General features: G+C 49.1%; 1 protein-coding gene across 1 annotated transcript in view; it reads right to left on the reverse strand.

Annotated features, from left to right (window-relative positions):
* Window positions 1–15,595, reverse strand: part of LRRC75A (leucine rich repeat containing 75A) — a 59,453-nt gene that overhangs the window by 24,019 nt on the left and 19,839 nt on the right. The window contains exon 2 of the mRNA XM_048324428.1: window positions 12,354–12,482. Within this exon, the coding sequence (XP_048180385.1) occupies window positions 12,354–12,482 (129 nt within the window). The remainder of the gene's footprint in view (window positions 1–12,353; window positions 12,483–15,595) is intronic.

The raw sequence follows: 15,595 nt of genomic DNA on the forward strand, positions 1-15,595 counted from the left end.
ACCTGGGTGTTTTCCTCGTTTCTCTGTGTCGGGATAATTGGAAGCGGAGCGATTTCACCACGGAAAAACAAGCTCGGGATAAGCAGGGCCGTGGCTCCACCGGGCATAAATAACCCTGGAGTCACTGCCTGCCCTCCTCGCATCACCACATGGGCAAGATTTGGGTCCCCCAACTCGATTTCTCCAAAAGGAGAGAGCTCAGAGCAGGACACAAAACCTGGTGATAAAGATGTTACAGCAAATTAATTTGTTCATTAAAAAATTCATCTCCCCCGCTTCTCCTCCGGCAGCAGAACCCCTGGGGATGGGCAGAGCCCTGGGGGGCTGCACCGGGGCCAAACCCCGTGGAAAAGAGGCCAACGTTAATGATTAAAGAGCCCGTGTGAAGAATTCCTGCCGCAGCCCAGCAGGGGAGCGACCCAAATTAGAACAATTAACCATTGTCTGGAGGCTGCGAGGAAGCAACAGCATTTTTCTTGGTGTTGTAACACAGTTCCCACTTTTCTGTCACTCACAATCGATCTTAAAAAAAAAAAAAAGTGCTGTCCTGCAAGTCTTAACACACGAGAAAATTAAAAATTGAGTTGGTTTTTTCTCCCCCCCCCCCCCCCCCCCCCCCTTTTTGTGGTTCTTTTAGAAGACTTTCCAAACTTGCAACATCCCTTTCTGCATGCCGCAGGATTTGCAGCTGTGAGGCACGAGAAGCTCTGTCCAGGCACAAAGCACACTCATCCTGGGAACACCATTCCCTGCACAGAAAAACCCCTCAGCCACGATTTTTTGCTTTCCATACAGTTCAGCAGACAATGAACCTTAAAACAGGACCTATTTCACACCTGAAAAATAAAGACAATGAGAGATTTCCTTCCAAATCCTCATCCTTGGGGTTTTTTTTGTCTCGGATGATCAGCTAGGACAATGGGATAATAGTTTGCATTATTAAGCAAAAAACCTCAAACAGCTGAAAGACAAAAAATCCCCCATGTTCACAATGATAAATGGAATTATTATCCAGTTAAACAAAGGCATAAACCAGTGAGACATGCCCTGGGAAGCCCCAGGAGAGAAAATCCTCAATGGCTTTAATGTGTATCCAATCAGTTATCCCAAATTAGTGGGAGGCAAAGAGAGCAAATCCCCAGGGACTCGTGCTGGGGTAGGGACAGACCTTGGGCTTTGGAAAGGATGACAGCAAAACGGAGAGGAAACGTGAAAATGAACCCATGTGAGAGGGATTCACACCCTGTGAGATCCTTAAAGTGGCAATGGAGACTCCAAACACTCCTGGGATCCCCTGATCTCAGGGAATCAGGGAGTCAAAGCCATGTCAGCCACCCCCAGTGTACGCCACAAACCCAGGACAGAGCTCTGCCCACCCCAAACCTGCAGCTGTGGCCTCAAAACAGCTTTTCCTGCTCCCCCCGGTGTTTAATGGGATCCGAATTTACGACTCTTCCCTTTTGATGTTGCCACGAGGGGCTGAAGTCATCTCTAATGATTTTCTGCTTTGCTTTTTCCCTTCCCTTTCTTCTTCTTCCTCCCTCCCCCCTTTGCTTTCACAGCGTGGGGCTCAGCTCAGCCTATTGTTGCTTGCAGACATCTGTGCTGCAGCCAGTCCCAGATTTGCCTTTGGAAGCCCCAATGGAGTTTTCTCCAGCAAATCCTGGGAGATCAGGAGGTAGGAAAAGATTTCAATCCACCATTCCCCAAAGGTCAAAACATCCCATCAGCCAGGAGGTGAATGCAGGGATTGGTGACTCTTCCTACCTGCAGCCGCAGCCAGGTGTGCACCCCAAATCCCAAATCCCTCCTCCTGCATGGCTGAGTTCCTTGGGCAAGGCATGAAAAATGCCCCTGGAAGAGCTCTCCAGGGAGGCGTCCTTAAAATATCCCCACGAGGGTGTTGCAATTCCCCTTCCCTCCTTTCAGGCTCCTCTGGGAAGAGAGGAGGTGGGGTGATGCCCAAAGGGAAGCAGATGTTGGCACAGTGGAGCGACAGATCCCAAAAATAAATCCCAAATCAAGTGCCAACGTGGCTTTAGGCTGATCAATTTGACCACCCCGTAGCACAGAGCAGAAATCCTTTTGAAAATAAATCCTGTCTGGTTTAATTCCAATTAGAGGAGGAATGGAACCAAGTTAATGAAAACCCTTTTAATAAGAATGAGGGGGGTTTTTTGTTGTATTTTGCAATGATCTCTGTGGATCCACAGGGCTTCCACACAGTCAGAGCCCAGCATCAAATCAGGTCCTACATCCCTGAATGCAGGGGGGTTTTCCTATCAAACTACCCCAAATACTAGGAAATGCTAGTGGTTTGTGGGACGTCCTGCTGAGAGAATGTGAAAAGATGCACAGAAACAAAAATAAAAGACAGAAAAGCTGCACAGAAACAATGCAAAGCCAGCAAACAGCTCCAGATGTTTGGATAGGGAATGTTGTTCATAGTGGAAACCTCACTCTTTTCCTTCTGTGTTGCTTGGATAGAGGTTTTACCACCAAAAATTCCTTCTTCAAGAAGGTAGAAGAGGAAAAAGAGGTAAAAGTCTGAAGTAACGTAAATAAAAGCTAAAGAAAAAGGGGTTTTTTTTAAGGCTTTTTAAACCAATCTTCTACCAAGGAAAAATCAGAGTTTGATAATACCTTATTAGAAATCCCACAAAATTTCCCATCCAGCAGCAACCTTTTAGCACAGGAAGGAGCATTTGGGAGGTGCTGATCAGAAAACTCACCCCATCAGCTGGCAAACCCCAAAGCCAGCTACAAAACCATCCCGTGGAATTCCAGATTCCAAACCCTGTGCCCACACTGACAGAGATCAGGTCGGTGCCCCCAGACCGAAAATGCTTTTGCCTAAGAATAATTAAAGGTTGTGGCTGTAATTAGCTGCAAACCAGGGTGAGAATACAGACCTTGAGCAGCACTTCTGGCCCTTCACCACCTTTTTGGAGCAGCCTGACACGCTGGCAGCTGAAGGTGGCCTGGAGCAGATGGCAGGGGCTCCGTGCCAGGGGAAAATGAACATTTTGTGGAGTCCTGCTTGACAGCAGCATAAAACTCAATGAGGGGGAAAGGCAGCAACTGGTGCAAAATGGGAGTGGGCTCCACTTGTGGGCAGGAGGGGCCTGCAGGGACAACCAGGGAGGACCTGGTTGAGGGGACCTGCCTGGCCCATCTCCAGAAGGTCCCGTTAACTCCTTGGTCCTTGGCTTTCATCCAATTAACCCAACACTGAGCATGTTTTAACTTCATGATTCAAAATAACCCCAAATCCTCTGATTCCAGGCAAATCTACCAAAGCTGGAAACCCCAAATGAGTGGGATTGTCACAGCTCACCCTGGCTGCAGAGATGGGAGTGGGTGGTCACCTCCCCAAGATGGACTGAGCACCAGCCAGGGTCATTCTTTTGCCCTCAGGAAAGGATTTGTTGCTCTTCAACTCTTAAAAATTCCAGCCAGACCGGTCCAGCTCTGACCCCACAAACCCATGGGCATCCCACCAGCACTGAGTGCTCACTTAGGACAACCACAAAGCACCAAAGACAATTAAACCCTGAATTAGCCCAAATTAGGAGCTGATGGAGCTGCAGCAGTGGCAGAACACTGAAAGGCAAAATCTGTAGAAACAAAGGAATGGAATAAAACCCAATTTTTGCACATTTTTCCCGCTGCAGGCAGCACTCCCCAACCTGCTTTGCTGAAAGGCCAAAGTGCAGAGCCTCAACCTTGGTGTTGACACACCAAAATGAAAAGCAATGTACAATAGGGCTTATCAAGAGAGGCAGAAATAGGAGATGAACGGGATTGCAGCAGCTCAGGAAGTTATTCCAACAGATCCCGGAGTAATATTGCACTTGGACTTCAGAGAAGCAATTAGAGCAGGCAATAAAATCTGAGGTGATGAACAGCCTGGAGGGGAATGTGGAAGATAAAGGGAAATTGCAAAAAAAAAAAAAAAAAAAAAAAAAAAAAAAAAAAATCTTCCCTAAGAGCTGCTGGAGGGTACCCAGCTCAGCTTCCATGGAAAAGGAGGAATGGGAGCAGTGTGGGGAATGGCAGGGAGGTGTGTGCTGCATTTCCTGGCGCTGTGAGGCTTCAAAATCCTGACTGAGATGTGGGGAGGAGGCCTTGGAGCATCCCCACTCCTGAGAAATTGGAGCCACCTGAGTGCTACAACCAAAGCCATTATGGGAAGGCCACTCAGATGCCACTGGAAAGGTCACTGGAGCAGCATTTTAATGCCAAATCCATCGGTATCCTGCTGATAGAGCTGCCAGAAAACAAAAGGAGCAGCTAAAAATCCAGGAGGGCCCCTCATCGCTCTGGAAACATCTCAGCAAACAACAGGTTAATCATTACAGCCAAGAGAAAAACCCCCGAGGTGCTGCTGCTGGAATCAGAGTGCTCAAAGCCACTCAATGGATGGCACAGGGAGGATGAATTTCAGAGGAAAACTGACATTTCTCCAGGAAAATCCCCCTTGGAAGCGCAGGTGTGAGCCCAGCACCTGCCTCTGCTGCTGAATGCAGGCACCACTCACCCTCCTCTGTCCCCTCTCTGCTCCCAGGGTGAAACCAGATGTGGATTATTGGGTTATTTATGTCCCACATTTGGGACATCATGGAGAGACTTTCCCAGCCTGGATCAGCCGCAGCACATCGGATCCCACGGGAAGCACAGGCCAGTCCAGTCCCTCATCGCTGCTGGAGCATCCCTGGGATATTTTTATCATTCCCTGGGTGTTCTCAGCCCTGGGAGCCTGGGGAGGGGTGGCAGGACCCCCTCACATCCAGTCCCTGTTGTTCCCTGCAAATGTGAATCCCAGGGAAAGGGCACAGCGCTCATCTCCAGCTCGTTAACCACCGTGGGGCCCTCGCAGGCACAGCAGAACTGGGGATTTTCCTAATTTTTTTAAGGAAAAAAGAGCTAAGGAAGCAGCAGTCGAGTGTATCCAAGCTCTCCCAGCAGCAGCTCCGGGATGAGATGAGGCTGGAGGGAGTGGGGTCACTTCCAAGTGCTCCAAGCAGATGGGAAACTAGGGATGCAGACCCCGGAGCAGTGCTGGGGATTTCCTGGAAAGACGGATGGCAAGGAGAAAAAGGAAAGTGACAGAGAAAGCAGCAGGATTTAGCAAATTACCCAATGACTGCAAAACTCTTTGAAGATGGGAAGGGTGGGATAAAGCTCTTACCCAAATCCCCAAATACCCCAAACTCGAGATAATCACTTGCTGGGCTTTGGCCAGGAATCACAGTCCCTGCCACCGAGGAAGAGCAATCGCTGGAAAACCTCCTGGCACCTTCCCTATTTACAAAAACTCAGCTCTTGGCTTTTATTTATTTCTTATTTTTCTTCAAATCCTTCCTTCCTCTGGAAGGAGCACTCCCCTGGTGATCCCCAGGGAAAGGAGGGCACCCGTGGGGTGAACCAGAGGGGTTCCTCTGGCTTCATCAGCGCCCCACAGGGTCCCGAGCCACCCCAAATCTGGTGAAAGCACCTCAGACCTGTGGCACAGCCAAACCAAGGGCTGCAGAGCTGTCCCAGCAAGGTGACTGTGCTGGGAGCAGCCAAGGAAAGCTTGCAGCTCAGCAGCAAAGGGACAAACTTCTACTTGCTCCAAGAAACAACCTGGCAAGGCAGCTGTGATGCTGCAGACAGGGTAAATGCCAGGAACTCTTCCAATTCCAGGATTAGCCCTAAAAATGGGAGTGCTTCCAAGCTCCAGAGGTGTTTGGAGTGCAGCGTTGTGCACAGCCCTTCCCAAATCCAGGCTTTGCTTCTCCCGGCTGGGAAATGCTGACAGTGCTCTTCATTCCTCACTCAGGGCTGCAGGGAGCAGCCAGGAAAGGGCTGCTGGAAGTCCCAGTGGTTTATCCTCACTGCTTTCAGCTCATCCTGCAGCACCAGGAACCCTCCTGCAAAGCCTGACCCAGCAAAGAAGCTGAAATTTGAGGGGGTTTTGGATTTTTCTTCAAGCCCATGGCATGGGGCAAAGGCAGGATTTGGGGCAGAGCCTCTGGAACATGGCACCAGCTCCATCCCTTCCCCAAATGCTGCAGGAGAGCAGCAGAATCAAAATGTACCCTGAGCACTGCCAGCTTTCAGTGGTCAGGGTTGAAAAACGAGTTGACTGTAGCCCCAAAAGTGCTCAGATTGGGTCATAATATTTATTAAAGCTTCTCTCACCCCCCTGGGCAGATAGTGAGCAGCCTTTGCTGCCTGAACCAGTTCAGATGTGGCCACAATCAATTCCTCACCCACCAGCAGAGGTTTAGCAACAGAGAGGACACCATGAAACCCCTCAAAGTTTCCTTATTAAGCTGCTTATTTCTGCCAATCCACACTGCCAGCAGAACATTTTCCTGCTCGGTGTTCCCACAGCTGTGAGCTGGGCTAGAAATAGATCTCAAAACCCCCCTCCAAGTGCCAGCTCTCCCCTCCAGCCACCCCCCAGGACAGCTCCCCACCACGTAAATAAATCACCCTCCTGCCAGGGGCAGGGACTCAATCCCCTCCCTTCCTCGGAGGGAAATGATGTTCTGATTAAAACCTAAATGAGCTGAACTCAAGCGCCAATTACCAGCAGAAAACATCAATAAAATGTGTTAGTACTGTTTAATGAGGTGGCTGGTTCTTCATCTGTCACTTCCCTTGGGGACACTCGGAGATGGAAAAGTGAAAAGGTCCTGAGGAGAGACTCAAAGTTAAACTGGGGAACTATAGCCTCACCCACAGGTAACTGAAATATCTTTTCCACTTTTTTTAAATCCTCTTTTTAATCATTTCATCATCCAACCCATGTGATGATACCCATCACCTACAACTGCTGTCACCAAGATGCTCTGGGGGAAGAAAGATGGGCAGCTGAGCACATCCCTCGCACCTGACATTTGGGAGGCACTGCAAAAATCCATCTCCGAGCCGATAAAAATCCACCCTGTGGCATTTCCAGGGCTTTGCAGATGGTTGGGAAAGGTCGTCCTGGTATTATGGGAGCTGAGAAAAAAAGGGGCCTGGCAATTCTGCCAGCTGGCAGTGAGATTTTGGGCTTAAGCAACCCAAAATGATGAAAAGTTTGATAAAAGTCACCTTGGCCATGCTGGGCTTGTTAAGGGTTGGACTTGATGAGCTTCAGACTTTTCCAACCGAAAGGATTTTATAATCAGAGTGTGATTAACTGGTCACATTTCCAATTTCATGTGGAAATTGGGATGCTGGGAGCACATTCCTCAGGCTGGGAGGGACAAGGATCCAGGGGCCTCCTTGCATCCCACAGGGCTTGGATCAGGCAGGGCTCAGGTCCCATTTCACACAAAAAACCAGCGAGTTCCCAGTCGAGGAACCATCACAGCCCATCCAGACCTTGCCATTATTCCTTTTTAGATTTAATGCTTAAAACCCCTGCAAAGTGCAATTTCCCCCCATTTCCCAGGCACTCAGCTCAGCTTCAGCTCTCACACAAAAGCTTCAGGGAAGGAACATCACTGTTTTTTGCAGAGCAGAGAGCACAACATCAAATCTGCAAAGAACTCAATCTGCAAAGAACTCACTGCCCTCTGTGGGGTCTGAGCTTTCCAGCCTTTTTCCCTACTCCAGGACATCTCCACATATTGCAGATGTCCTTAATACCCACAAAGAGGGATTGTCACACTTGGAGCAAGACCAGCAAAACCAGAGCGAGCCATTAATACAGAATTAAGTTGAATCCTCATCGTCCCCTTTGCTTTTATATCATATATTTGGGGGTTCAGAGGGGTTTTGGTCATACATCAGCTCCTTTTATGATGTTTCTTAAAGCAGAAAGCAAATAATACTCAGTGTTCTCGGAGCACTTTGGAATCTGAGAGCTGGGTGGGATTTTCCTTGCACACCTCAGAGGAAAAGGGAGAGGTAAAAATCTCACTGGGGTTGACAAGATCACCCTGTGCTGGAGCGTCCCTCAAACTGTCACCACTTCATACCCATCATTTCAGCTCATATTGATGAAAAACAAATTTGATGTCAGGAATGTGGAATGATAATCTGAATTCCAGCTCAAATAATAACACATGTGGCAGAGGAGCTGTATTATGGGTTTGGTTTGGGGATAAAGGCCCTGAGCTGGTGGTTGTGGTGCCCTGATTATCTTCATCCTGCACAAACTGAGGCTATTAATACAGTTTTAGCCACATGGCACAGCACAGAGGGATAGTAAATAAGAAGAAAAATGCTCATTTTAGCTCCGACAGAAATAACACATTTTCAAAATGCAGGGCATAAAAATCTCAGTATCATTTGCAAGTTAAGTCCTCATCCCACAGGGCTGAAGGAGGGTTAGAAATGGATTATTCAATCCAGGTCACAATACCCACTTTTCCTTTCCATGCTTTCTTGTTTTCATGGGTGACAATTCATGGCATCAAAGCCATCCTGCAAACTTGATCAATTTAGAGCTCAGGCAGGAAAAGACATCAGAGCCAGGGATGTGGCCACACAAAAATTGCTCAAATAACACAGGAAAACAGACCTTCCATCCACCCAGGGCAAAATCCACTTTGCTTCCACTCTCCAGCTGCTTAAAAGAGCTTTTAAAAACTCTCCCTGTCGTCCTGTATCTTGAATTTCAGTGGAGAAGGTGAGGATGATGTTCCCTGTTGCACACAGCTTCCAAGCTGAGCTATTTACCCAAATCCAGCCTCCTGTGTTGAAACAGGATCACATCTTCCACCTGATGTCCTGGAGGAGCTGCTGCCCAAGAGGTGCAGGCACCAGGAGGAGAATGGCCAGGCCAAGCTGGATTTTGGGATGAGGCTTTGCTAAGCTGCTGTGCCAGCCTTTCCCTGGCAGGAAAGCCTTCCTTGGCAGAAAGCAGCAGGATGGGGATCAGCAAAGCCAAAATCTCACTCTGGGCAGCCTTCAGGGCTTGGAGGAGCTTCCAGGTACATCCTAGGGGATGCAGTGAAACAGCACAAGGTCACAAGCCCCAAACCAGCCTTGCCCAAGGCTCCCCATTCCCCCAGAGCTTATCCCAAACCCAACAAGTCCTCACGCTGGAGGGAAGCCTGACTCACTCCCTATCACAGCCATCAGTCATCCACACACGTGGCTTTGCTCTGTGGAAAAAAGGGAATTGCTTTAATTTTCCAAGAGTTCAAGGCCAGATATCCCTTCTGGCACAGAGAGCTGTGAATTTTTCACGGGGGCCCTTTGCTTCTTACGCAGAGTTTGTGTTTTCAGCTCCTTCCTGCTGGAAACCAGAGAAGCTGCAGGAGATTTGGGGTGTCCTGGCTGCTCCATCCCACACCACGTGGCTCTGCTGGGGTATTTTGTCCCCTTTTCCTGGCCATGGGGACAGGCAGACGTCATCCTGAGGGCTGAGGGCACCAGCAGCACCCACTGATTCCTTACCCTGGCACTGGGTTTTGGGAAGTGGCTTTGGAGCTGAGCTGCTCTCTAAGGAACCTTTTCCATGAGGCTGGCACTGAAGAGAGGCAGGAGGATAAAAGACTGGCCATGGGAGAGAAAACACCTGTTCAGATGTCTTTGATCACCCCCTTTCCTTGCTGGAAAACTTCCTGCACAATCTGAGTTTCCTGAACAGCAAATCTGCCCCTCCCGAGGCCTCAGGAGGCCAAAGGTTGACAAGAGTTGCACTCAAGCACCAAGGTTTGCTTGAACTGCATCACACACATTCATAAGCAGGGATGGGACCAAATCCAACCCCTGACTTCAAGTTATCTGGGAACGAGCTTTTCCTTGGCTCCTTTTGCACCCCAGCACTTGGGACAGGCTGGGATCTCAGCAGGGCCTGGGAGATGCAATCCAGCCATACACCACCAAACAAAACTCACCCCCAATGATTTCCACATCCCAAATTCCTCTTTCACAGCACTCCAGCCTCCTCCAGCACAAGTTACAGTTCTTGCCTTGCTGCTGGTTTGGATTTGCTGGCTGGAATAAGCATCCCCTGAATGCCCCAGCCACACTGGAGAGCCCAGGCCAACTCTTTCCTGGCCATACAGATCAGGCCGTGTTTACCCAGGGCTTGGAAAAACGATTCAATTTTTATTTTAGCTCAGAGGAGAGACCAAGGGGTCACCTTTAAGCTGAGGGTGGTATAAATAGAAGCTGAGTGAAAAAAGCAATGTACAGAGAGTCAGGAAAGCCTCTCCAGGAGGGAGGAGGGAAGCAAGACCCCATAACCCTGAGCAGGGATATATTTAAAAGAGAAGGTTAACAGGGACCAGGGTCCAGGTCAGGCCCATCCACCTCTGGATGGATAAGGACAAGCTCCCAGCTGCCTCAGCCTATGTATTTATGTATATTTGTGCCACAGGATGCAGAGCAAAAGCCAACATTTCTGCAGCACTCCTGGCCCTGAGCATTCTCCTGTTCTCACACATCGTGCCAAGGCTCTGTCAAAGTGAAATAGGTCTGGGGGAAGAGAGGGCTGGAAACTGGAAAATAACACTGGTGACTAAAGCATGAAAGTTTCTGGGGACTTAGAGAACATCAGTATCTCAGGAAACCACCACGAAACACTGGGATGAAATTAATTTTCATTCAGCTGCCAAAAAAAATAAGGGTTTAAAGCACAGCCGGTGGCACCCAAAGCTGAGCAAGGCAAAGCCACCAATAAGGAGCTGCAGCACAACCCTGCTGCTGCTGCTGCTGGAGTTGTTCTCTGTCACCTGCACAATCCTGCTTCCCTCTCCAAAGCAACACCCACCCACCCACCCACCCATCCATCCATCCATCCATCCATCCATGCCTGGTGTGGTGCTTTGAGCTGTGCAAAGGATGGGGAGAGCACCAAGGACATCCAAAAATCATCTCATGCAGAGTAAGAGCCTCAGTGCTGCACAGGCTGATTTATTTGGGGTTTTGCCACCACAGAATCCCAGAATGGTCAGGCTGGAAGGCCCAAATTTCCTGCTCCAGCAGGGTCATCCCACAGCACATGGCTCAGGATTGTGTCCAGACAGCTCTGGGGTATCTCCAGGGAAAGGAGGCTCCACACCCTCTCTGGTCTCTGTTCCAGCTCTCACCTGCCCAGGGAAGAAATTCTTCCTCAATTTCAGGTGGAGCTTCCTGGGCATCAGTTCCTGCCCATCCCTCTTGTCCCATTGCTGTGTCCCTGCAGACAGGGACAGGCAGGGATGAGGTCCCCTCTCAGCATCTCCTCTCCAGGCTGAACAGCCCCAGCTCCCTCAGCCTTTCCTTGTCAGAGATGCTCAAGGCCCTTCATCCTCTGTGTCCCCCCCACTCTGGCCCCACTCCAGGAGCTCTTCTTGTCCTGAGGAGCCCAGAACTGTCACCAGATGTGCCTGCCAGGGCTGAGCAGAGGAATGAGGACTTTGCATCTCTCTGCTTACCCTGGCTCTGCCTCCTCCACAGCCTTTGGTGGCAAAAGAAACCTGCAGGGGGACAAGGGAGAGACAGAGCTTGGCAGTGGAGCAGCTCCACACTCAGGAGTGGCCTCGGGGTGTTTTTATAGGGAATACAGAGCTCTCCTTGGCCATGGCTCACCCTCAGGAGGAGAAACCAGCTTAGTCACAGTGCTCTGGCAAAGGGCAACCTCAGCAGGGGAACGGGGCCTCTCCGCCTGGAAACGCGCCCGGCACGAGAGGTTTCTCCACTTTCCCAGCTCATGGGGGAGGAGGAAGGAAAAGATCTTACTCTCCACAGGGAATGGGATCTATGGCTATCCCTGCACAGCACAGGGGGGTGTCTCCATCTTGATGTCACACTGTAGGACATGGGACAGCCATCCTTGGTGTCTGGAGATGAGATGTGGGTCCCTGGTGTCCCCTGCACGCTGCTGCAGCCACTCCACCCTTCCCACCACATTTTACTGAGTGCACAGAGTTTTATGAAGCCCTTCAGAGTCAGACTCACACCACAGCCCAGGAAGACACACAGCCCGAGCAGCACCTTTGGGGCTTCGCCTCGTGACATGAAAGAAATCTGTAAATGCTTCCAAAAAAAAGCAATTTCCTTCTTTTTTAAACACTGGTGAAGGCTATAACTGAGTAAAACATCCACAAGAAGCAGCAGTGAATGACTCCATCCCTTCAGACACTCTCACAGGAAATTAAAGACCTGATATGAGCAGCAAATACAGGAGAGTGATGCCTGCGGGTCCAGGCATCCACCCATGGATGATCCCTTGCCAGGAAGAGCTTAAAAATGCCACACACAAGCCAAAAGGAGTATCAATATTAGCAAATATCACTTGTTCAGCTGCAAAATCCTCTTGGTCCAAACCCACCAAAAACTGGGAGGAATTTTGCCTGGCACTCAAGGAGAAACTCCACATTCCCAGTTTCCCAAGCCAGCTCAATCCCAGAGCGTGAGGAGACCGTGGCACCTACTGGTTTGGGGCAGTGGATGTATCTTGCCAGGCTGATGATCAGGTCGTGAGTGATGGGATCCACCAGGTTTCGGAAGCTGGCGTATCGATAGAGGACATCATCCAGAGAGGTCGACTCCATCCCTAAATCCTGCAGGGAACAGGACAAAGGAGCAAGGTTAGCTGGGATGTAAAAGCCAGCAGATCTTAAAATCAGCTCTCACTGGTAGAGGAGCCAAGGGGAAAAACGATCCCCAGCAGCTCCCACTAAAAATGGTGTTGGAGAGTTTTTGTTTTTCCCTCAGTTTTGGTGATAGAGAGAAGGAAGGGACACCTTGGGTCACCTTGAGGGAAGTTGCACTCCTGGCCTTCAGCTGCCCAGCAAAGAGGCTTCAGGGCTGCAGGATCACCCTCATCAACCCACTGAGTTCACGACACCCTTGCAACAGGATAAAATCCAAGATGACCCCAGGGAACACCACACAAATCTGCAACTGGAGAATAAGTGCAGCATGGATGTGCTCTGGGGCACAGGGAGGGAAGAACGAGCCTAAAACTGCAGCAGGAGGATGGATTGGAGTGGGGGGAAAAGCAAAATGCTGGATTAGACTGACTGGGAAGGGGTGGAAGCTCTGCCAGTGGGGACTGGACAAGGTGGTGTCAGGAGCAGTTCAGATGGAGCTGATCCTGCCCTAGAGATGGGCCAGACGTCCCGAGGTCCCCTCCAAAGCTGCTTTCTATGCTTTGTAATTCTTAGACATAATAATTTGAGGGATTTTGGCAGCAAACTCATCACTGTATGAATAGAGAGGGGAAGGGTTATATTCAGTGTACTCCTTTTACCTCAAATAAATCCAAATTTGTGTCTAGAATACCCAAACACTCTTTTTCTTTCTTTTTGAACTCTTTTTACTTCCCGTGGAGCTGGTGGCACCCGGCTCAAAGATTTTCCTCGTGGCAAACACAAGCCAATAAATAAATTAAATCAATTGCAAGAAATTAAAGCTTGTGCTGAGCTCAGAGATGCTCCAGCCCCAAAAAACCCACGGGAAAGCGCATTGCTTGTAGGTGTTGATGCTTTGTGATTTCAGACAGGCTGAAAACAAACATCTACACTTAAAAAAATTCCATTGTGCCTTCTGACACAGCTGCCCGAGGGATCTCACATTACAGCAATTACAGCTCAGGCCACAAACGAGGTGACAAGTGTTTATCCCACTGGTTTCCTTGGTATTTTTAGGATCAGCCCCGCAGCACTGCCTGAGTTAACCCCAACTCTTTGACTGCAAACTGGTTTTTTAGTCAAAAAAGAGCCGAGGCAGTTAAAAAACACACATTTATGAGGCTGCTCTGCCTTGGGAGCACCAAAAACGCCTCAGAATGACAAATCCAAGCGGCCCAAAACCCAACCCAGCCACTGAGTTGCCCAGTTGGAAAAATCAAGCGGCCAAATGGATTTATGGCCTCTGCCAAGCTGTACTTCAAAAAGAAAATGAATTAATCTCAGCGTGGAGAGAGCTTGGGCTCCTTTGCAAGAGAGTAAGAAATAGAAATTGGGCAGGGAAGTGCCCGAAGGAAACTCCTACTCTTCCAAACAGCAGCGTGGATGTCACCTTCCCAGTTTGGTAAAGCTCAGCTTTAGGATTAAGCAAACATCAGATAAAAGCTGGATTTGGTGCATGGTCATTATGGCAAACACCAGGCACTACCGAAGGGCCAGGCTGGGGATTTGGGACAACTAATTCCGCTCACACTGGGACCTCTCAGGATTGAACCAGGCTCAGCATCTCACCCCTTCTCTGCAAGCATCTCAAAACTCTTCACCATTTTCTCCTCAGCTAAAATTAAAACGTCCAGCTCATAAATCAGAGAATTTCTCCTCCTCTCTCCTGGGAGAACATTACGTTTTTCACATGGCGCCTTCCTTCCTCCCTGCTGGTACCACATTTTTTATGCACAGATGCCTTTCTCAGCTGCTCCCCCAACCTCTCTGCCACACCAGCATTGTCTCTTTTCCACCACATGCAGTATTTTAAAGCCTCTCAAGGCTGAAACTTGTTCGAGGCCAAGTGATGAGCTCATCTGCAATTTAATAACTTAACACCAGTTCATGCTGTCAGCAGCAAATCACCAATCACTGGCTTTGCAGAAAACGCCCAGCATCTGGCTCCAGTCACTTTTTTTCAGCACATTCCCTTTTCCCAGGGGGTTTTACCTGGATAGCAAGTGCAGATTTCAAATAAATAAGGGTTTAAAGTGATAGGATTTATGAGCCAGGCATGGCTGTCTCAGGATAGATCAGAGGGGTGTTCAGGAGTGGATCCAAACCCCTGCACTCTGCTGGGGTGTTTTGTCCACGTGTGACAGGAAAATGGGAATGTCTCTGCAGGTGGTGACAGGAAAAAGGGGAATTTTCGAACAGGAATCACCCACAAGTTCTCTGCAGTTTATCCCACTTGTTTCCAGCTTTAGGAAGCTGGAAGCCAAACCATTCATCCATCTTTATCCACTGCAAGGAGAGCTTCCTGCCACCAACCAGCTGAGCTCCCACAGGAGGAGTCTTCTGCAAATGAAGCAGTGTAAAGCTATTAGATTAAAAAAAAAAAACAAAACAAAAACCCACAAAAAAATCCAACCACCTACCCCACCCTGAATTTGAACTTCATATCAAAAAATCCAGCACAAAAATGTAAAGTCTTCCTCCAGCAGCCAACAACAGAAATTCCCCAGCAACAGCCATGAGAGGTGTAAGAAAACCCAACTATTCTTGAAAAGAAAACCCCAAGCCAAGTGAGAGGCAGGGTCAGCCCTGCTACTCTGCAGAAGGGATGCTGTGCCCAACCTGTTGTTTGCAGCACAACCACCAAAACAGCCCTTTTCCCCCAAAATTCAGAGCTCACCATCCACTCTCCAACAGATCCAGAGCAACACCACCCAAGCAAAACATCTGAAAGCTGCACCCCCAGCTTACATTTCCCTCATGTCAGGTAAAACAACTTTTATTCCCTTCTGCTGTCAAAAACTGCAGCTCCCAGGCTTTGGAAGCTCCAAGTTGTGTTTCCATGAGACCAACATCCCCCAAGCCACACAGAGCCATAACCAACCCCAGCCAAGCCCATTTTTGCTTATTAAACCATTTATCACTGCAAATGGAGCTGTAATTAGGGGAAAATGCAGCAGGTCCATGTGAGGAGTCATTGAGAAAGCAGCCTCTGCTGTTGTTGTTTTCACCAACACAGAGTTATTGCTGCCCAAATGAGGTTC

Source organism: Corvus hawaiiensis, chromosome 20 (genome assembly GCF_020740725.1).
Source record: "Corvus hawaiiensis isolate bCorHaw1 chromosome 20, bCorHaw1.pri.cur, whole genome shotgun sequence".
NCBI classification, from domain to species: Eukaryota; Metazoa; Chordata; class Aves; order Passeriformes; family Corvidae; genus Corvus; species Corvus hawaiiensis.